Source organism: Rhinoraja longicauda, chromosome 13 (assembly GCF_053455715.1).
Source record: "Rhinoraja longicauda isolate Sanriku21f chromosome 13, sRhiLon1.1, whole genome shotgun sequence".
Taxonomy (NCBI): Eukaryota; Metazoa; Chordata; class Chondrichthyes; order Rajiformes; family Arhynchobatidae; genus Rhinoraja; species Rhinoraja longicauda.
The window spans coordinates 52001067-52024200 of NC_135965.1; the positions used below are offsets into that span (position 1 = coordinate 52001067).

The 23134-nt window shown below is 46.2% G+C and overlaps 1 protein-coding gene across 1 annotated transcript; it reads left to right on the plus strand.

The window, feature by feature from the left end:
* Positions 1 to 1852: 1852 nt before the first annotated feature.
* On the plus strand, positions 1853 to 21309 carry vmn2r1 (vomeronasal 2, receptor 1). Its single transcript, XM_078409820.1, has 6 exons — positions 1853 to 1998; positions 4220 to 4511; positions 7021 to 7911; positions 12401 to 12628; positions 18162 to 18285; positions 20321 to 21309. The coding sequence occupies exons 1-6, from the start codon at positions 1895 to 1897 to the stop codon at positions 21307 to 21309; spliced, it is 2628 nt and encodes an 875-aa protein (XP_078265946.1). The 5' UTR covers positions 1853 to 1894.
* Positions 21310 to 23134: the final 1825 nt, after the last annotated feature.

Genomic DNA, 23134 nt, shown 5'->3' on the forward strand with positions numbered 1-23134 from the left:
CAGGCTCTCTGGCGTCATGAGGAAGTGGTTCTGCCAGGTGCACCACTGCTCCACCTAATTTTATTCCTCATTGCTGAAGGAAAATCAAATCATGTTCATAAGCCATAGGGGCTGACGTAGGCTATTCAAATCTACTTCACCGTTCAATAATATGAGGAAATGCATGCATTCTTTTCTTTAGACTTTAGACTTTAGAGATACAGCGTGGAAACAGGCCCTTCGGCCCACCGAGTCCACACCCACCAGCACTCATCTTGTACTAGCACTATCCTACACAAATGGGATTGCCTTAAGAACACCCATTGACACCACCTCCACACCCATCTGTGGTAATCAGTTCCGTAGATTCACCACCCTCTGACTAAAGAATTTCCTCCTCATCTCCTTTCTAAAGGTACATCCTTTAATTCTGAGGCTGTGCCCTCTGGTCCTAGACTCTCCCACTAGTGGAAACAGCCTCTCCACATCCACTCTATCCAGGCCTTTCACTATTCGGTAAGTTTCAATTAGGTTCCCCCCTCATCCTTCTTAACTCCAGTGAGTACAGGCCCAGTGCCGACAAACACTCATCACACGTTAACCCACTCATCCCGGGGATCAGATGCTGCTTTACAAAAAACAAAATTGTCATAAGTTGTCTTATTGTCTTATTGTCATAAGTTGAGAAGTTCTAAGCTGAAGGACGGTGGAGTTGGCAGTCGGGCCAATTCCTTTCAAGGATGGCGTGATGAATTGATCTAAGGATGGCCAGTAGCTCGAAGGGTTTGGTCTAACGGTTGTGGAAGATGTTGGATGCTTTTGGTGTCTCGGCCCTTTGGGATCTGAGACATCAGACCTGCAGCTGAACCAGAGGCCTCGCTCGCTCGGTTTGATACAGAGGTCCATGGTGGTTTCAATCATGTTTGTCAGAACCACAGACCAAGGTTAAGTGAGGATTACAATCATCCCAGTGGTTTGAATAACAATTGCTCAGGTGCTCCTCAATTATGTTGTTACAGTAATTAATTAACCTGGGATGGTTCCCAGGGCCAGAGTTTGGCAGAAGAGATTTCCAGCTGTCTTTGGCCGGATACATTTAACCACCAAAGCAACCCAATTTCAAAGCTTCAGCAAGTCAAAAATTTAGCGTCCTAACTTTCTGCTAAGATTTTGACCTCATATTTAAATGAAACTGGTTGGTTTGCAGTGTATTTTTCTACGAGCGATTGTCACCCCACATTTTGGTATCTCCACTCATGTCCATCTCTTGACTCCTTGGTACATAAATGTTTACAAAAGCAGACCCAAGCAGCCACTCAACCCAGGACAGAAGTCAGAAGAAGGGTCCCAACACCAAAACAGCCATCCTTTTTCTCCAGAGATGCTGTTTGACTCGCTGAGTTGCTCCAGCACTTTGTGCCTATATTTGGTATAAACCTGCGGCTCTCTGTTTCCATAGAAGTCAGTTGTTTGGCAGAATCTACTTTTTCCCCCCATCTTTTTGCAGTCAAAAGTATTTAAAAAAATGACTTTTCCTTTCTACGATACCTAGAAAACATGACCCACATGAAAATGTATCAATTAATCATTTTTACTTGCAAAGCTTAAGTACTAAAAAATATTCATGCTGAGCTCTGCTTCGCAATGACATCCGAAATCCCTTTGGGATGATTTCAAGGTGTTCCTTCTGTTCGTTTCATAGTTTGAACCAATGGGTTGAAGGTTGGTGTCCCGGGAAGACATAAAAACAAGGGACCGACAGGCGATCGAGTTTTTTCCTCCCTCTTGTCCTGAAAATCCTGAAATGTATTCGCCAACTTACTTACGTCTTGTGATGTGTTTAATCGTCTCAGTAACAGTTTCTGGAAAGTCGACGTGCAAATTAAAAGGGACGTTTAATTTGAACAATTTCAAGATGCCTGGAGATGTGATGGTTGGAGGGATGTTTCCTATTCATTACCGAGCAGTAAGCATGAACTCATCTTCCAACACTTCACCACAGTCCTCAGGATGTGAGGGGTAAGAATTAAACTCTCAATTATAGCGATGTGATTGGCGGTTGCAGAAGGTTTGGACAATTTGTTTATTACTTATTGCCTAAGTAATCTTTTCTGACATCTTCTTTTTTAAAAAAAAGGAGCTCTCAGGAAACAAAATAAATTAGCTTCCACTTCCACAGAAAACTTCCAGCAGCTGGCGGCTTCTCAAACTGATTAGTGTTAAAGAGCAAAAGGAAACTGTTCATTTATGTTGGATGCTTCATGACATTTGGCACGCTGGAGGTTGAGGGGAGGCATAAAATGACGAGAGGCATAGATAAGGCAGCCAGGGTGGAAATGTCAAAGACTAGAGGGCATAGCTTTAAAGTGACAGGGGCAAAGTTTAAAGCAGATGTACGGGGCAAGCTCTTTTTACACAGAGGGTGATGGGTGTACAGATGCCCTGTTGGGGTTGGTGATGGTGGGAGCAGATATGGTTGTGGCGTTTAAGACGGTTTTAGACAGGCACACGGATGTACAGGGATATGGAGGGATATGGATCATGCCCAGGCAGATGAGAGTAGTTTAGCCTGGCAACCTTTCCGGCACATTTATTTTTTGCCGAAGGGCCTGTCCCTGTGCTATGTTCTATGTGTCTGCTAAACGTAAGCTTCGCACACTCAGTGCACTATGGAAAGTGCATGAAACATTATGTCTGGTCTGATCATTTACTGTTCATGCCTAGTTACAATAACTAGTCCATGTTGGGGTGTCAGTGTGAATGGTGATCGATGGTCAGCATGGACTCTCTGGGCCAAAGCCCGGTTTCCATGTTGTGTCTCTAAAGTAAACCACAATCGGTAGAACAAAGCTATGCAGATAAATTTTATAATTCAACTTTTTTAATACTTCCAAAGGCTCACTATTTTTATCCCCCAATAGTTTCAGTCCCCCAACATATAAGTAACAAAGAATTTCATTGTTCTGTTGACAGAACATCTGATAATTAAACATGCTTGAAAAGCAGCTTAAACATCCATTCCATTGTTTATACACATTTATGTGAAGTACTGTGAGACAATATTTTACCTCTTATGGACACAGAGTGCTGGGGTAACTCAGCGGGTCAGGCAGCATCTGTGGAGAACATGGATAGGTGACGTTTCACAGAGTGCTGGAGTAACTCAGCGGGTCAGGCAGCATCTGTGGAGAACATGGATAGGTGACATTTCACAGAGTGCTGGAGTAACTCAGCGGGTCAGGCAGCATCTGTGGAGAACATGGATAGGTGACGTTTCACAGAGTGCTGGAGTAACTCAGCGGGTCAGGCAGCATCTCTGGAGAACATGGATAGGTGTCGTTTTGGGTCGAGACCTGTCTGAAGAAAGGTCCCGACCCAAAATGTCACTTATCCATGTTCTCCAGAGATGCTGCCTGACCCGCTGAGTTACTCCAGCACTTTGTGTCCTTTTGTCCAAATCAGCATCTTCAATTCCTTGTTTCTACATTTTACCTTTTGTTCCTTTAATTACCACTTGTAACCTTAATAATAATGACCTCTCTGTTTAGTTTAGTTTAGATTAGTTTAGTTTAGTTTATTGTCACATGAACCGAGGAACAGTGAAGAGCTTTTTGTGGCATGCTCTCCAGTCAGCAGAAAGATGATTATATGATCACAATCATTCAATCATTACAATTATACAATCAAACCGTCCACAGTGTACAGATACATGATAAAGGGAATAACATTTAGTGTAAGGTAAAGCCCGATTAAAGATAGTCTGAGGGTCTCCAATGAGGTAGACGGGAGGTCAGGACCACTCTCTGGTTGATGAGAGGATGGTTCCGTTGGGTTGGCCCGCTGAGAACCTTTCACCGTCCGGCACGGCCTGGAACGCGGCAACTACAACAGCCCGACCACGGGAGAAGACGGCAGGGGAAGAGTGCAGACATTGTGGCCTTCCATCACAGTGAGGAGGGGACTGGAGGAGACTCACTGTGATGGATGTTTCTTTTTGTTTTGTGTTTTGTGTTGGTTGGGGTTGTGTAATTTGCTTATTTTATTGCTCTTATTGTTGGACTGTGGGTGACGAAATCTCGTCCAAAAGACCTGTTTTTTGGATGACAAATAAAGGTAATTCTGATTCTGATTCTGATAACAGCTGGGAAGAAGCTGTGGGTCAGGACCACTCGCTTGTTGTTGTTATGTGGGTTCGTGAAAGACCGATTTTTCTCATTATCTTCATTGATTTGCTGAACAGATTCAATTTCAGAGCTTTCCGTTGGGCTAAAGCGATGGTCCATGCGATCAATGAAGTCAACCAGGATAGTTCAATACTGCCTGGCATCCAGCTGGGCTACACCATCTATGACTCCTGCTTCACCATTGCCAAAGCTGTTGAAGGAACGTTGACGTATCTGACGGGACAGGATGAGGCCGTGCCCAACTACAGGTGTGGGTCAGGAGCACCCTTGGCAGTCCTGATCGGAGCTGGTGGATCGGCACTTTCTATTGCCACCGCCCGGATCCTGGGGCTGTACTACTTTCCACAGGTAACTACATGTAAAATACAATCGTCAAACAGTCTTTAGACTTGAGACTTTAGAGATACAGCGCAGAAGCAGGCTCATCGAGTCTGCATCTACCAGCGATCACCCCACACGCTAACACTATCCTACATACACTAGGGACAATTGACAAAATGCTGGAGTAACTCAGCGGGACAGGCAGCATCTCTGGATAGAAGGAATGGGTAACGTTTCGGGTCAAGATCCTTAAGACCCTAAACTTCAGACTCTGAAGAAGGGCCTCGACCTGAAACGTCACCCATTCCTTCTCTCCAGAGATGCTGCCTGACTCGCTGAGTTACTCCAGCATTTTGTGTCTATCTTCGGTTTAAATCAGCACCTGCAGTTCCTTCCTACAACTGGGACAATTTACAATTTTACCAAAGCCAATTGACTTACAAACTTGCCCAGCACATTTACTTTAAACTTTGCTCCTTTCACCTTAACCCTCTGCCCTCTAGTTTTCAACATTTCCACTCTGGGATAAAGGTTCGGACTGTCTAACCTATCTGTGCCTCTCATAATTTTATATATTTCTAATCAATTTTGACTTTAGCTTTAGAGATACAGTGCAGATACAGGCCCTTCGGCCCAACGAGTCCATACTGACCAGCGATACACTAACACAATCCTACACACAAGGGACAATTTACAATTTTACCAAAACCAATTAACCTACAAACCTGCACGCCTTTGGAATGTGGGAGGAAACCAAAGCACCTGGAGAAAACCCACACGATCACAGGGAGAACGTACAAACTCCGTACAGACAGCACCCGTAGTCAGGATCGAACCCAGGTCTCTGGCGCTGTAAGGCAGCAACTCAACCGCTGCGCCACCGTGCCGCCACTGAATACACAAGAAACTGCAGATGCTGGAATCTTGAGCCAAACACAGAGTAACTCAACAGGTCAGACAGCATCTGCGGAGGGAATGGACAATGACATTTCGGGTCGGGACCCTTTTTCATATATATTCTGATCTTGCGTTGAGATTTTTATAAAAAATAAATTTAGGGTTACTACATTAATGTGGTAGAATATCCATCCACAATTTGCCAAGTATTTCACGTGATAAATTGTAAAATTCAGTGAATTAATATATCTTTGAAAGGTTACAAATCTTACTGTAGGTTCCTGATGTATGAGTTTGAACTTTTGGAAACGTTATCATTTTATGCACATTGATCCATAATTATGTTTGGTTTAATCACAGGTTGTGCATGTCACACAATGTAACCACGCCAAAGATAATAGATTTCAGCAGATTTGCAGCTTTTTGTAAATCTGCAAAGAATATAATTTGTAAAAAAATGTAGTATTTAACTTTCATGGTTCTCCAACTTCACGGAGTCGTGTGAAATATCGCTTTTGTTGAAAATAGCTCTCTGGAAGACAATCCATCTACTCTTGATCAACAAGGGAAATGCTGGAGTAACTCAGTGGGTCAGGCAGCATCTCTGGAGAAGAGTAACTCAGTGGGTCAGGCAGCATCTCTGGAGAAGAGTAACTCAGTGGGTCAGGCAGCATCTCTGGAGAAGAGGAATAGGTGATGTTTCGAGACCCTTCAGACTTCTCTCTAGAGATGCTGCCTGACCCATTGAGTTACTCCAGCATTTTGTGTCTATCTTCAATCCAAAAGTCTAGATAACTATGGATAGACACAAAGTGCTGGAGTAACTCAGCGGGTCAGGCAGCATCTGTGGAGAACATGGATAGGTGACGTTTCGGCTCTTGACCCTTCTTCAGTCTAACTGACCAGATTAGAAACCATATAAGCAGAGGCTTGAGAATATTAATTTGAATCATATTTTCAATGCATAGTGATTTAATGGCAAAAGCAATAAACAAAACAACGGTTTAGGTTTATTATTATTATTGCCACGTGTACTGAGGTACAGTAGAAAGCTTTGCTTTGCATGCTATCCAAACAGACCAGGTAATACTACACATAAATACAACCTCAAGTCAAACTCAAGTACAATGGATTGGAAAGACATTTAAAAAAGTAGCACAATGGTATCGAATGATAGTAGATCCTTCACTGGGAAAAGCACACGGAGATTCACAATGCTATGGCAGCAACCGGCTTAGTTTAGACATAGTTTAGAGATACAGCATGGAAACAGGCCCTTCGGCCCACCGAGTCCACGCCGACCAGCGATCCCCGCACACTACTCTATCCTACACACTAGGGCCAATTTACAATCTTTACTGAAGCCAATTAAACTACAAACCTCTTTGTACAGTATTTGGAGTGTGGGAAGAAAGCAGAGGATCCAGAGAAATCCCACACAAACTCCATACAGAGTCAGGATCGAACCCAGATCTCAGGCGCTGTAGGGCAGCAACTCTACTGCTGCTCCACTGTGCTTGTCTAAGTAAGCAGGTGCATGTCTAGAGGCGGGAAAAATAGTTCCACGTGTAGATACCGCTATCGAGGTCATGTTTTGACTTGCAGCATGAAAAGTAATTGCTTTGCTGACTCTTTGCAGGTGGATTATTCAGCCTCCAGCACAGTCCTGAGCGACAAATTTCAATTCCCCTCCTTTATCCGCACTATAGCAAGCGATACCTTCCAGTCCGAGGCCATGGCCAAGCTTGTGCTGCACTTCAGATGGACGTGGATCGGCACGATTGCATCAGACGATGACTACGGGAAGTATGGGATCAAACGCTTTACCGAAGAGGTGGAAAACGCCGGTGTGTGCATCTCCTTCTCTGAGATGATCCCCAAGGTTTACGCCAAACACAAGGTGGTCCGGATTGTAGACATCATTCAGAAATCGACCGCCAAGATCATCGTGGTCTTCTCTGCTGATATCGACCTGAGCTCATTGATTGAAGAAGTGGCACAACGTAACATCTCCGACAGAACATGGATCGCCAGTGAGGCTTGGATTACCTCTGCTTTGATTTCCAAACCAGAATACTCCTCGCTGATGGGTGGGACCATAGGGTTCGCCATTCCCCGGGCCGATATCCGCGGTCTTTACCAACATCTCATGGAGTTGAATCCACAGAAAAGTGGAGATAAACTGGAAATTGAGTTCTGGGAGAGAGCCTTTGACTGCATGTTTTCGGAGAGTGGTGCAGCGGTCAGTAGAATGGCAGATTACAAAACAACAGAGCACAACAGAACAAGGGCCAATGCTAGAATTCATAATATTGTCCCTCTTTCTCAGCGGCTGTGTGAAGGAAACGAGAATTTGAAAGATATAGAGAATACGTACACTGATGTATCCCAGCTGAGGCTGACGTACAGTGTGTACAAATCTGTGTACACAGTGGCTCACGCTCTCCACAATATGTACACCTGTAAGTCAGGTGAAGGCCCATTTGCAAATGGGTCGTGTACCGACATCCGAGACTTTCAGCCATGGCAGGTATGTACTCAACAGATTGCACCGCACAGATCTGCAAGAGTTAATGCGAGTTAGATACATGCAGATAGAGCTCTGAGGGTTAACGGAATCAAGGGATATGGGGAGAAAGCAGGAATGAGGTACTGATTTTAGATCTGAAGAAGGGTCTCGACCCGAAACGTCACCCATTCCTTCTCTCCTGAGATGCTGCCTGACCTGCTGAGTTACTCCAGCATTTCGTGTCTACCTATAACTAGGAAGACGTGTGTATGAAGGAACTGCAGATGCTGGTTTAAACCGAAAATGGACACAAAAAGCTGGAGTAACTCAGTGGGACAGGCAGCATCTGTGGAGAGGAAGGAATGGGTGATGATTCAGATAGAAGTGTCTCGAACCGAAACGTTACCCATTCCTTCTCTCCTGAAATGCTGCCTGACCTGCTGAGTTACTCCAGCATTTTGTGAAATAAATACTGATTTTAGATGATCATATTGAATGGCAACGCTGGCTCAAACGACTGAATGGCCTACTCCTGCACCTATTTTTTATGTTTCCAAAGTCTTAGAATCATAGGGTCATACATTGTGGAAACAGGCCCTTCAGCCCACCTTGCCCACACCGACCAACATGCCCCATCTACACTAGTCCCACAAATAGGCAGGTGGCACTAGTGTAGATGGGGCATCTCGGTTATTGTGGGCAAGTTTGGCAATTATGACACTATGACTCCAACTTGTCAGTCATTATTTTCCAGATCATGTCAGCTTACTCCATGTCTTTTATTGTAAGTTTACAGATGAAAAATAGGTTGCATTGAAAAGGTGTCTGTGGAAAACAATGCAACAACTTATAAGCAAAACACAAAGTGCTGGAGGAACTCAGTGGGTCAGGCAGCATCTGTGGAGGGATTGGACAGGCGACATACTGGGTCAGAACCTGCCTTCAGACAGATGGGGACTTAGTGAGATTCACTGGGAGAGAGGGCCGCAGATGGGGACTTAGTGAGATTCACTGGGAGAGAGGGCCACAGATGGGGACTAGTGAGATTCACTGGGAGAGAGGGCCGCAGATGGGGACTTAGTGAGATTCACTGGGAGAGAGGGCCACAGATGGGGACTAGTGAGATTCACTGGGAGAGAGGGCCACAGATGGGGACTAGTGAGATTCACTGGGAGAGAGGGCCACAGATGTACAAGGTGAGGTCACTCCGACCATCTTTTGCTGCCCATTAACATTTTCTTACACCCTTCAGCACACTAATCTTTTACATTGTGATATGCAGTAAGAGCATATTTCATTGACATTTAGTTCAATGAGTCCTTCTGCAGTTGTACAGGGCCCTAGTGAGACCGTACCTAGAGTACTGTGTGCAGTTTTGATCTCCAAATTCGAGGAAGGATATTCTTGATATTGAGGGCGTGCAGCGTAGGTTTACTAGGTTAATTCCCAGAATGGCGGGACTATCATATGTTGAAAGACTGGAGCGACTAGGCTTGTATACACTGGAATTTAGAAGGATGAGAGGAGATCTTATCGAAACGTATAAGATTATTAAGGGGCAGGAAACATGTTCCCAATGTTGGGGGAGTCCAGAACAAGGGCCACAGTTTAAGAATAAGGGGTAGGCCATTTAGAACTGAGATGAGGAAAAACTTTTTCAGTCAGAAAGTTGTGACTCTGTGGAATTCTCTGCCTCAGAAGGCAGTGGAGGCCGGTTCTCTGAATGCATTCAAGAGAGAGCTGGATAGAGCTCTTAAGGATAGCGGAGTCAGGGGGTGTGGGGAGAAGGCAAGAACGGGGTACTGATTGAGAATGATCAGCCATGATCACATTGAATGGCGGTGCCTACAGGCTCGAAGGGCCAAATGGCCTACTCCTGCTCCTATTGTCTATTGTCTAGATACAAAATGCTGGGGTAACTCAATGGGACAGGCAGCATCTCTGGAGAGAAGGAATGGGTGAAATTTTGGGTTGAGACACTTCTGAACACAAAACGTCGCCCATTTCGTGTCTCCAGAGATGCTGCCTGTCCCATTGAGTTACTCCAGCATTTTGTGTCTATCTTTAGTTGTTGTCCTTGAGAAGTTGTTGTTCTCTGCCTCAGAAGGCAGTGGAGGCCAATTCTCTGAATGCATTCAAGAGAGAGCTAGATAGAGCTCTTAAGGATAGCGGAGTCAGGGGGTATGGGGAGAAGGCAGGAACGGGGTACTGATTGAGAATGATCAGCCATGATCACATTGAATGGCGGTGCTGGCTCGAAGGGCCGAATGGCCTACTCCTGCACCTATTGTCTATTGTCTATTGACGTAGGTGTGTATAAGCAGTTTAGACAGCCAGCCAGCACAGCCAGCACTCTGGCATTGGGCTTGGTTTGCTTGGTTGAGCGCTTGTGCTGGTCACTCTAAGGGGAGTAAGAGACACCTGTGGCTGACGAGGGAAGTCAGGGACAGCATAAAAATTAAGGAGAGGAAGTATAACATAGCAAAGAAGAGTGGGAAGACAGAGGATTGGGACTCTTTTAAAGAGCAACAAAAGTTAACTAAAAAGGCAATACGGGGAGAAAAGATGAGGTACGAGGGTAAACTAGCCAATAATATAAAGGAGGATAGCAAAAGTTTTTTTAGGTACGTGAAGAGGAAAAAAATAGTCAAGGCAAATGTGGGTCCCTTGAAGACAGAAGCAGGGGAATTTATTATGGGGAACAAAGAAATGGCAGACGAGTTAAACCGTTACTTTGGATCTGTCTTCACTGAGGAAGATACACACAATCTCCCAACTGTTCTAGGGGCCGGAGAACCTAGGGTGATGGAGGAACTGAAGGAAATCCACATTAGGCAGGAAATGGTTTTGGGTAGACTGATGGGACTGAAGGCTGATAAATCCCCAGGGCCTGATGGTCTGCATCCCAGAGTACTTAAGGAGGTGGCTCTAGAAATAGTGGAGATCATTTTTCAATGTTCTATAGATTCAGGATCAGTTCCTGTGGATTGGAGGATAGCAAATGTTATCCCACTTTTTAAGAAAGGAGGGAGAGAGAAAACGGGTAATTATAGACCAGTTAGTCTGACATCAGTGGTGGGGAAGATGCTGGAGTCAATTATAAAAGACGAAATTGCTGAGCATTTGGATAGCAGTAACGGGATCATTCCGAGTCAGCATGGATTTACGAAGGGGAAATCATGCTTGACAAATCTACTGGAATTTTTTGAGGATGTAACTAGGAAAATTGACAAGGGAGAGTCAGTGGATGTGGTGTACCTCGACTTTCAGAAAGCCTTCGACAAGGTCCCACATAGGAGATTAGTGGGCAAAATTAGGGCACATGGTATTGGGGGTAGGGTACTGACATGGATAGAAAATTGGTTGACAGACAGAAAGCAAAGAGTGGGGATAAATGGGTCCCTTTCGGAATGGCAGGCAGTGACCAGTGGGGTACCGCAAGGTTCGGTGCTGGGACCCCAGCTTTTTACGATATACATTAATGACTTAGACGAAGGGATTAAAAGTACCATTAGCAAATTTGCAGATGATACTAAGTTGGGGGCTAGTGTGAATTGTGAGGAAGATGCAATAAGGCTGCAGGGTGACTTGGACAGGTTGTGTGAGTGGGCGGATACATGGCAGATGCAGTTTAATGTAGATAAGTGTGAGGTTATTCACTTTGGAAGTAAGAATAGAAAGGCAGATTATTATCTGAATGGTGTCAAGTTAGGAGGAGGGGGAGTTCAACGAGATCTGGGTGTCCTAGTGCATCAGTCAATGAAAGGAAGCATGCAGGTACAGCAGGCAGTGAAGAAAGCCAATGGAATGTTGGCCTTCGTAACAAGAGGAGTTGAGTATAGGAGCAAAGAGGTCCTTCTACAGTTGTACCGGGCCCTGGTGAGATCGCACCTGGAGTACTGTGTGCAGTTTTGGTCTCCAAATTTGAGGAAGGATATTCTTGCTATGGAGGGCGTGCAGCGTAGGTTCACTAGGTTAATTCCCGGAATGGCGGGGCTGTCGTATGTTGAAAGGCTGGAGCGATTGGGCTTGTATACACTGGAATTTAGAAGGATGAGGGGGGATCTTATTGAAACATATAAGATAATTAGGGGATTGGACACATTAGAGGCAGATAACATGTTCCCAATGTTGGGGGAGTCCAGAACAAGGGGCCACAGTTTAAGAATAAGGGGTAGGCCATTTAGAACGGAGATGAGGAAGAACTTTTTCAGTCAGAGGGTGGTGAAGGTGTGGAATTCTCTGCCTCAGAAGGCAGTGGAGGCCAGTTCGTTGGATGCTTTCAAGAGAGAGCTGGATAGAGCTCTTAAGGATAGCGGAGTGAGGGGGTATGGGGAGAAGGCAGGAACGGGGTACTGATTGAGAGTGATCAGCCATGATCGCATTGAATGGCGGTGCTGGCTCGAAGGGCTGAATGGCCTCCTCCTGCACCTATTGTCTATTGTCTATTGTCTATTGATATTGCACACAGACGCTGTGGTTTCAGAGTCATTTGTTTCTTTTTTTGCAGCTTATGTATTACCTGAAAAATGTTCGGTTTCAGAGCCTTTTAGGCGAAGAAATATCTTTTGATGCCAATGGAGATGTTGATGCAATGTACGACATTATAAATTGGCAGAGGACTTCCAATGGGTACATCAGCTTCAAGGTCGTAGGCAGTTACAATGGGACTGCTGCCGCTGGAAAGGAGATGGCCCTCTACAACGACTCCATCATTTGGCTTGATGACCAAGCTACGGTACGTGAGTAAGGAAGCTTCTGCCTTTTAGGGAACAATATACGGAGATTTGAATTCATCGGAGTGGCCAACGGAGTTAAGTCAAACTTTGTTTCGTTTAACAGGCACCCATTCCTTCTCTCCAGAGATGCTGCCTGTCCCGCTGAGTTACAATACAATACAACACAATACAATACAATACAACACAACACAATACAATACAATACAATACAATACAACACAATACAATACAATACAATACAATACAATACAATACAACACAACACAACACAACACAACACAACACAACACAATACAATACAATACAATACAATACATCTTTATTGTCAATGTACAGGGGTACAACGAGATTGGGAATGCACCTCCCATACGATGCAATAGATTAATTAGCTAGTCAGTATTAATTTAAACAACCCAATGAAACAAATTAGAACAGTTTTAAACAGAATAAAGTGCAAGTAGGTCTGTGCCGGTTCATTGTGCGATAGACAATAGACAATAGGTGCAGGAGGAGGCCATTCGGCCCTTCGAGCCTGTACGCACCGCCATTCAATGTGATCATGGTGATCATTCTCAATCAGTACCACGTTCCTGCCTTCTCCCCATACCCCCTGACTCCGCTATCCTTAAGAGCTCTATCTAGCTCTCTCTTGAATGCATTCAGAGAATTGGCCTCCACTGCCTTCTGAGGCAGAGAATTCCACAGATTCACAACTCTCTGACTGAAAAAGTTGTGATGTGAAGGGGAAAGAGCCGATGTGACCATCCGGCTCAGCAGGACCGGTTCATAGCAGCTATGGCCCTGGGGATGAAGCTGTTCCTGAGTCTGGAGGTGCGGACGTAGAAGGCCTTGTATCGTCTGCCCGATGTTAGAAGTTCGAACAGACTGTTGCAGGGGTGTGAGGAGTGTTTGTGGATGCTGGTGGCTTTTCTGAGGCTTCGTGTGTTGTAGATGCATCTTCGGTTTAAACCAGCATCTGCAGATCCTTCCTACACACTTTGTTTGGCTGAGTTTAGTTTAGAGATACAGGCCCTTCGGCCCATCGACCTCGCACTCTAAGGGAGAATTTACAATTTTATCAAGCCGATTAGCCTACAAATCTGTACGTCTTTGGAGTGTGGGAGGAAACTGGAGCTCCTGGAGAAAACCCATGCAGGTCACGGGGAGAAGGTGCAAACTCCGTACAGACAGCACCTGCAGTTAGGATGGAACGCGGGTCTCTGGCGCTGTAAGGCAGCAACTCTACCGCTGCACCAGCCTTTGGTTGATGCAACTCACTGGTCATGGAATCCTCAAGTCACACATCGTGGAAACAGGCCCATCGCCCCAACCTGCCCATACTAACCAACATGTCCCATCTGCACTAATCCCACCTGCCTGCGTTTGGTCCATATCTCTCTAACCCGTCCTATCCATGTACCTGTCTAAATGTTTCTTAAATGTTTTTGATAGTACCTCCCTCAACTACCTCCTCCGGCAGCTCGTTCCATGCACCCACCACCCTCTGTGAGAAAAGGTTCCTATTAAATCTCCCCCCCCTCAACTTAAACCTCCGCCCTCTGGTTCTCCATTCCTCTAAACTGAGCAAGAGACTCTGTGCGTTTACCCGATCTGTTCCTCTCATAACTCTACACACTTATTGGAAATGGAAGGAACAAGGAACTGCAGATGCTGGTTTACAATAAAAAGACTCACAGTGCTGGGGTAACTCAACGGGTCAGGCAGCATCTCTGGAGAATATGTATGGGTGATGTATTGGGTCAGGACCCTCCAGACTCACTGCAGGGGGGGCAGTGGAGAATGGGGGGGGGGGGGAGGGTGGTTGGGGAAGAAATCTGGAAGAGAGGAGGGTCAGGACGTCAGTCTGAAGAAGGGTCTCGACCTGAAACGTCACCCATACCGCCTCTCCAGAGATGCTGCCTGACCCGCTGAGTTACTCCAGCTTCTTGTGTCTACCCAGGGGCAGGACAAAGCATGGTCGATAACAGCTGCTTCTAGCTGGTATTGGTTTATCATTGTCACGTGTACCGAGCGAGGTACAGTGAAAAGCTTTTGTCGCGTGCTTTCCAAATGAAATCAGATCACACTGTACATGAGTGCAGTCAAGCAACAGAAACGTACAACAGGTAAAGAGAAAACTATCAGTGGATAGAACATAGAATAAACACCAGGTGGCGCCACCAGCAGTGGCTGCCTCGCCAACAGTCAGTCTGTCCCTCCTACTGATTTTTATTATTTTAAGTTTGTGTTAAAGTATGTTTTAGTGTTTCTTGGTTTGTTTTATGTGGGGGGTGGGGGGGGGGAATTGGGGGAAACTTTTTTTCAATCTCTTACCTCGACGGAGATGTGATGTTTCTCCGTGTCGTATCTCCGTCCCCACTGCGGCCTAACATCGAGGAGTGGGGCGGCCTTTCCTGGAGACCGGCCCGGCGCTTCATGCCGCGGGCGTGGCGCGGACTTTAACATCGCGGAGCTGTGATCCTTTGCCGGGGATCGACTGTGGAGAGCTCCAACCGCCGGGCCTGTGGACTCTAACACCGTGAAGCCCGCGGTCTCTGGTGAGAAGAGGCCGACTCGGGGGCTCTGTGCCACGGAGAGAGTTTCAACCGTCCCTACGCGGGAGTTTCGATCGCCCCGACGCGAGGCCTCGGACAGTCGGCAACGGCGACTACGGACGGTTCAACAGCCCCGACCGCGGGTGAACAAAGAGGAAGTAGATTGAACTTTATTACCTTCCATCACAGTGAGGAATGTGGAATCCGCTGTGGTGGATGGTCATGTTAAATTTTATTTTATGTGGCTGTGTGTCTTGGTTCTTTTTACTTAGTATGGCTGTATGGTAACTCACATTTCACTGCACCTTCATTGGTGCAAGTGACAATAAATTGAATCTTGAATCTTGAATCTTGAGATTTACAGCATTCCAGTGAAAAAGTGCAGTGTCCACAATGAAGGTAGGTTGGAAGATTGGGACCAGCCCTGATTCACGGGTGGGCTGTTGGCTAGACTGATAACTGAGGGGAAGAAGCTGCTCCTGAATTCAGGTTAATTCCCAGAATGGCGGGACTGTCATATGTTGAAAGACTGGAGCGACTAAGCTTGTATACACTGGAATTTAGAAGGATGAGAGGGGATCTTATCGAAACGTATAAGATTATTAAGGGGTTGGACACGTTAGAGGCAGGAAACATGTTCCCAATGTTGGGGGAGTCCAGAACCAGGTGCCACAGTTTAAGAATAAGGGATAGGCCATTTAGAACTGAGATGAGGAAAAACATTTTCAGTCAGAGAGTTGTGAATCTGTGGAATTCTCTGCCTCAGAAGGCAGTGGAGGCCAATTCTCTGAATGCATTCAAGAGAAAGCTAGATAGAGCTCTTAAGGATAGCGGAGTCAAGGGGTATGGGGAGAAGGCAGGAACGGGGTACTGATTGAGAATGATCAGCCATGATCACATTGAATGGCGGTGCTGGCTCAAAGGGCTGAATGGCCTCCTCCTGCACCTATTTTCTATTGTCTATTGTCTATTGAATCTGGTGGTGCACACTTTTAAGCTTTTGTATCTTCTGCCCAATGGGAGAGGGGGGTAGAGGGAATGACCGGGGTGAGAATGGTCCTTGATTACGGGCGCTGTCTGTATGGAGTTTGTACGTTCTCCCCGTGACCTGCGTGGGTTTTCTCCGAGATCTTCGGTTTCCTCCCACACTACAAAGACGTGCAGGTTTGTAGGTTAATTGGCTGGGCAAATGTAAAAATTGTCCCTAGTGGCCCTGTAGGATAGTGTTAGTGTGCGGGGATCGCTGGGCGGCACGGACCCGGTGGGCCGAAGGGCCTGTTTCCGCACTGTATCTCTAAATCTAAAAATCTAAATCTAAAAAATCTAAATCTAAACTGATCTCACCTGCCTGTGCACGATCCATATACCCCCATTCCCTGCATATCTATGTGCCCATCTATAAGCCTCTTGAATGATCAAAGACCACTATAGTATCTGGCTCCACCATCACTCCCGACACTCACCACCCTAGTGCCCTCCTTTCTCCTTTCTCCTTTCACCTTAAAGCTATGCCCACTAGTTTTCAACATTTCCACGCTGGGATAAAGATTCTGACTGTCGACCCTGTCTATGCCTCTCATCATTTTATATACTTCTATCTGATTTAAACTTTACTTTAGACTTTAGAGATACAGCACGGAAACAGGTCCTTCGGCCCACCGAGTCTGTGCCGACCACTAGCACTATCAGTCTGAAGAAGGGTCTTGACCCGAAACGTCGCCCATTCCTTCTCTCCTGAGATGCTGCCTGACCTGCTGAGTTACTCCAGCATTTTGTGAATAAATACCTTCGATTTGTACCAGCATCTGCAGTTATTTTCTTCTACTAGCACTACCCTACACACGAGGCACAATTTATAATTTTACTGTTGCTAATTAACCGACCAACCTGTGTGCCTTTTGGAGTGTGGGTTGAAACCAGAGCACCTGGAGAAGACCCACACGCAGTCACAGGGAGAACGTATAAGTTCTGTATAGACAGCACCCACAATCGGGATCAAACCCGGGTGTCTGGCGCCGTGAGACAGCAACTCTACCACTGCACCACCGTGCCGCCCGATCTCCTCTCAACCTCCAGCGTTCCAGAGAAAACCATCCAAGTCTGTCCAACCTCTCCTTGTAGCGAATGGCCACTAATCCCGGATAATTGTTGTGGGTCTTCTGCATGCAAAAGGGCGTGAGTGCCAGAGTGAAGCTTCAGATCAGTTCAGTTCAGTTTAGTTTATTGTCACCTGTACTGAGCGGCACCATTGAGCGGCACGGTGGCGCAGCGGTAGAGTTGCTGCCTTACAGCGAATGCAGCGCCGGAGACTCAGGTTCGATCCTGACTACGGGCGCCGTCTGTACGGAGTTTGTACGTTCTCCCCGTGACCTGCGTGGGTTTTCTCCGAGATCTTCGGTTTCCTCCCACACTCCAAAGACGTACAGGTGTGTGGGTTAATTGACTGGGTAAATGTAAAAATTGTCCCTAGTGGGTGTAGGATAGTGTTAATGTGCGGGGATCGCTGGGCGGCGCGGACCTGGTGGGCCGTAGGGCCTGTTTCCGCGCTGTATCTCTAAATCTAAAAAAAAATCTAAATCTGAGGTGCAGTGAAAAGCTTTTGTTGCGTGCTAACCAGTCAGCGTAAAGACAATACATGATTACAATCGAGCCACTTACAGTGTATAGATACACGATAAGGGAATAACGTTTAGTGTAAGATAAAGCCAGCAAAGTCCAATCATGGATAAACCGAGGGTCACCAATGAGGTAGAGAGTAGTTCAGCACTGCTCTCTGGTTGTGGTAGGATGGTTCAGAGTTAACACAATCAAAATAATTCTCTTTTGTTGCATATCCGAGATGCTACTTGTTCTTTTGCTGATTTCCTATTTTCCTTTGGGACCTAGAAATGGCAGCTTCACTCTGGCAGTCTCTTTATTTATGCAAGTTGCCTGCTGGGAAGTCCTGTTTAATTTGAACCAATGTTCCATTTGTCAGCCTCCAGTGTCCGTGTGCAGTGAAAGCTGTCGGCCTGGCACCAGGAAGGGGATTCAACAAGGAGAGCCCATTTGTTGCTTTGAATGCATTCGATGCGCTGATGGTGAGATAAGCAACAAAACTGGTGAGTTACATTACTCTCCATTCCTCTTGTCATAGAATCGCGTCACGGAAACAGAGCCTTCCTCCCAAGATGCCCCAGAAAAGTTAGTCCCATTTGCCCACGTTTGGCCCGTATCTCTCTAAACAGATGGGCACAAAGTGCTGGAGTAACTCAGTGGGCCAGGCACCATCTCTGGAGAAAAAGGATGGGTGATGTTTTGGGTCATTCGAGATCCTTCATCTAAACCTTTCCTATCCATGTACTTGTCCAAATGTCTTTTGAATGTTGTTATAGTACCTGGCTCAACTACCCTCTCTGGCAACTCATTCCATATATCCGACACCCTCTGAAAAGAATCACCCCCCCAGGTTCCTATTAAACCTTTCCCCCTCTCACCTTAAACTAATGTCCTCCGTTTCTAGATGTCCCAACTGATGCTGTATCCTTAAAATTGAGAGCAAAGCAACACAACACATCAATTGGACTTTATTCAACTTTATGTAGAGGTAGTGTTGCCAACTGTCCCGAATTAGCCGGGACATCCCGTATATTGGGCTAAATTGGTTTGTCCCGTACGTGACCGCCTTTGTCCCGTATTAGGCCCGGGGGCCGCTGTAGACCTGGACACTGTAGGCCTGGACACTGTAGGCCCCGGACAGTGTTGGCCCAGAGGCCCAGGCGCTGCCTAACGGAGGTTGCATAGCCACCTGCCTCCCAGCCCGGGCGGCCGCCATTGGTGGAGCGGGAGCACATGGCCGCTGGCTGGGTGAGGTCGCGTGGGGTGTGGGGCGCGGGGCGGTGACGTCACCTTTTGTCCCTTATTTGGGAGTGAGAAAGTTGGCAACCCTATGCAAAGGACTTTATTCCTTGGAATGTGGGAGGCCAAGGGGTAATCTAATAGAGGTGGATGAAATCATGAGGGGAATAGATAGGGGGAACGCACAGAATCTTTTACACAGAGGGTGGTGGGTGTTTGGAACGAGCTGCCAGCAGAGGTAAAGGAGGCTGATATTATAACCACATCCAAAAGACATTTGGACAGGTACTATCACGATACTTAAAGACATGTGGGAAGGGTGAGGAACAGCTGAGAGGGTATGGGCCAAACGCGGGCAGGTGGGAGTTGTGTTGATGGGCATTTTGGTCGGAATGGGGAAGTTGGGCCAAAGGGCCTGTTTCCATGCTGTATGATTCTATAGTTTAGTTATATTTAGACCGCTCTGTAGTTGTTGATAGTGGTTGTTAGGATGGTTCAGCTGCCTGAAACATCAGGGAAGAAACTGTCCCTGAATCTGGAGGTGTGCGTTTTTACACTTCTGTACCTCTTGCCTGATGCGAGAGGGGTCAAGAGGGAATGAGATTGGTCCTTGATGATGCTGCTGGCCTTGCCGAGGCAACGTGAGGTGTAGATGGAGACAATGTGAGGGAGGTTGGTTTGTGTGATGGTCTGGGCTGCTGGCCACAATTCGCTGGAATTTCTTGCGTGTCTTGGATGGAGCTGTTGCCAAACCATGCTGTGAGGCGTCCCGATCAAATGCTTTCAACGGCACATCTGTAGAAGTTGGTGAGACTCTATGAAGTGGCACGGTGGCGCAGCGGTAGAGTTGCTGCCTTACAGCGAATGCAGCGCCGGAGACTCAGGTTCGATCCTGACTACGGGCACCGTCTGTACGGAGTTTGTACGTTCTCCCCGTGACCTGCGTGGGTTTTCTCCGAGATCTTCGGTTTCCTCCCACACTCCAAAGACGTACAGGTTTGTAGGTTGATTGACTGGGTAAATGTAAAGATTATCCCTAGTGTGTGTAGGATAGTGTTAGTGTACGGGGATCGCTGGGCGGCACGGACCCGGTGGGCCGAAGGGCCTGTTTCCGCACTGTATCTCTAAATCTAAATCTAAAATTTAAATGCCGCTTCCAGGATTGGTCGTCTTAGATGTACATGGGAAGTGTTATCCACATTATAGGGAATTACTAGTAAACCATCGGACCAAGTCTGAATGAAGTAAGGGATGTGTTTTTGGCAAAATATGTAATTTGATTTTGATGTTCATTAACAGATTCGAGAGAATGCACTCGCTGTCCTGAAGATTACTGGTCGAATGCAGAGAGAGACGAATGCTTGCATAAAGTGATTGAATACCTCGGTTACAATGACCCTTTGGGCATAACATTGATTGCATTGTCCACACTCGGGGCTTGCATTACATTAGCCGTGGCTGTAGTTTACATTGTCCGCAAAGACACGCCCCTTGTCCAGGCTAATGGTTGTGGGCTGAGTTTAGTGCTGTTACTTGCACTGGTGATTTGCTTTCTCAGCTCCATTGTATTTGTGGGTTTGCCTGTGCCGTGGTCTTGCATGACCAGGCAGGTCCTTCTTGCTGTCAGCTTTGCTACCTGCCTTTCCTGCATGTTAGCCAAGGCCGTGAACCTGATGCTCAAAGCCAAGGCAGAGAGAGCCGAGGGGGGAGTGGGGAAACAACTGGGCCCTTATCATCAGAAGATGATTGCGTTGGTTTGCGTCCTGTGTCACGCCTGCCTTTGCACAGCTTGGCTCCTCATCTTCCCTCCCTACCCTGTCAAGAACGCACGGTTCCAAAACGTCAAAATCATCATGGAATGTAACGAGGGTTCTGTCGCATTTCTGTGTTGCGTGTTAGGCTACGATGCATTGCTGGCTGGAGTTTGCTTCATCTTTGCATTCATTGCGCGCAGAATGCCTGACAACTTCAATGAAGCCAAGTTCATTACCTTCGCCCTGCTTGTCTTTTTTATCGTTTGGATTTCTTTCGTCCCAGCTTACTTAAGCACCCGGGGTAAATACATGGTGGCAGTGGAAATCTTTGCCATTCTAGCCTCCAGTTTTGGCTTGCTGGCTTGTCTTTTTGTTCCCAAGTGTTACATTATTGTACTGAAGCCTGAGAGGAACACGGAGGAATTAGTTAAAGGCGTCACTAGTACCCAGGAAAAGAGTTCCCTCTCAACCTCACAGTCAGTCTCAGCCTCTGCCGTGAGCACTGCCTGTTCAACAGTAACACTCAATGGATAAACTTGTCTTTTGGACTGTCTGTATGTATTGGTAGACTCTTTTTGTTGCTTGAATATATGCACATTATTATAGCCCTCAAACATTTAAGAAAGCTATAGATTATATATCTACACATAAAATGCCAGTGCCTTATATTTTAATAAAGTAATTTATGCAATGTTTAACTCTTAATCTTTGTCTAATCTCTGACCAATACTACAAATATGTAATGATCTGACTCTGAGGAAGTTCATCTTAAACTCAATGCTGGATTCATAAACTGTACTTCATGTGTTTCGGCTAAAACAAAGTAAACTTATTTTGCTTAACGAGCTTTGTAAGTGCGATTTGCAGTACTTTTTTATATTGGTTGGAGAGATTGGGTAGTTGTGCACTGTTAATTGATCCATGGTAGTTGTGCACTGTTAATGGATCCATGGTAGTTGTGCACTGTTAATGGATCCATGGTAGTTGTGTTAATGGATCCATGGTAGTTGTGCACTGTTAATGGATCCATGGTAGTTGTGCACTGTTAATGGATCCATGGTAGTTGTGCACTGTTAATGGATTCATGGTAGTTGTGTTAATGGATCCATAATAATAATAATAATAATATATTTATTTTATATAGCGCCTTATCACATGCTCAAAGCGCTTTACAAATACATTTAACATAAAGACAAACAGACAAACTATCCTGACGGAAAAGCGGCGAATACTCAACGCCAGCGTCCTCTCACGTCAGGGTCCGGCAGCAGACATCAAAAAGCACAAGACACACAGATACAATTTTTTACACAAAACAGCCATCACAGTGATTGCTCTAGGCATACCCTCACTGTGATGGAAGGCAAAGTCTTATCTCCTCCTCATTCTTCTCCCGTGGCGCCACGAGGCAGTCGAGGCTCCCAACCCCTTGAAGCCCCCACCGGGCGATGTAAAGTCCCAGGGCCGATCCATGGTAGTTGTGCACTGTTAATGGATCCATGGTAGTTGTGCACTGTTAATGGATCCATGGTAGTTGTGCACTGTTAATGGATCCATGTCACACGTAAAATACAACAATGAAAGAGAGTGTATGGGAAGGAACTGCAGATGCTGGTTGAGACCGAAGATGGACACAAAGTGCAGGAGTAACTCAGCGGGTCAGGCAGCATCTCTGGAGAAAAGGGATAGGTGACAATAGACAATAGACAATAGGTGCAGGAGGAGTCCATTCGGCCCTTCGATCCAGCACCACCATTCAATGTGATCATGGCTGATCATTCTCAATCAGTACCCCGTTCCTGCCTTCTCCCCATACCCCCTGACTCCGCTATCCTTAAGAGCTCTATCTAGCTCTCTCTTGAATGCATTCAGAGAATTGGCCTCCACTGCCTTCTGAGGCAGAGAATTCCACACCTTCACCACTCTCTGACTGAAAAAGTTCTTCCTCATCTCCGTTCTAAATGGCCGACCCCTTATTCTTAAACTGTGGCCCCTGGTTCTGGACTCCCCCAACATTGGGAACATGTTTCCTGCCTCTAACGTGTCCAACCCCTTAATAATCTTATACGTTTCAGTTGAGACCCTTCATCAGACATTCAAAAAATAATCTCTTGCTAATTTTAACCAGAAAAACCAGCACCTCACATTTAGCTTGGGCAGCTTACAAACCAGCGGCATGAATATTGATTACTCTAAGTTCAAGTAACCCTTGCATGCCCTGTCTCTCCGCCCCTCCACCCTAGTCTTGCAAATTTTTCAAAAAGGAGTCCGGTGAAGGGTCTCGACCCGAAACGTCACCCATTCCTTTTCTCCAGAGATGCTGCCTGAGCCGCTGAGTTACTCCAGCATTTTGTGTCTA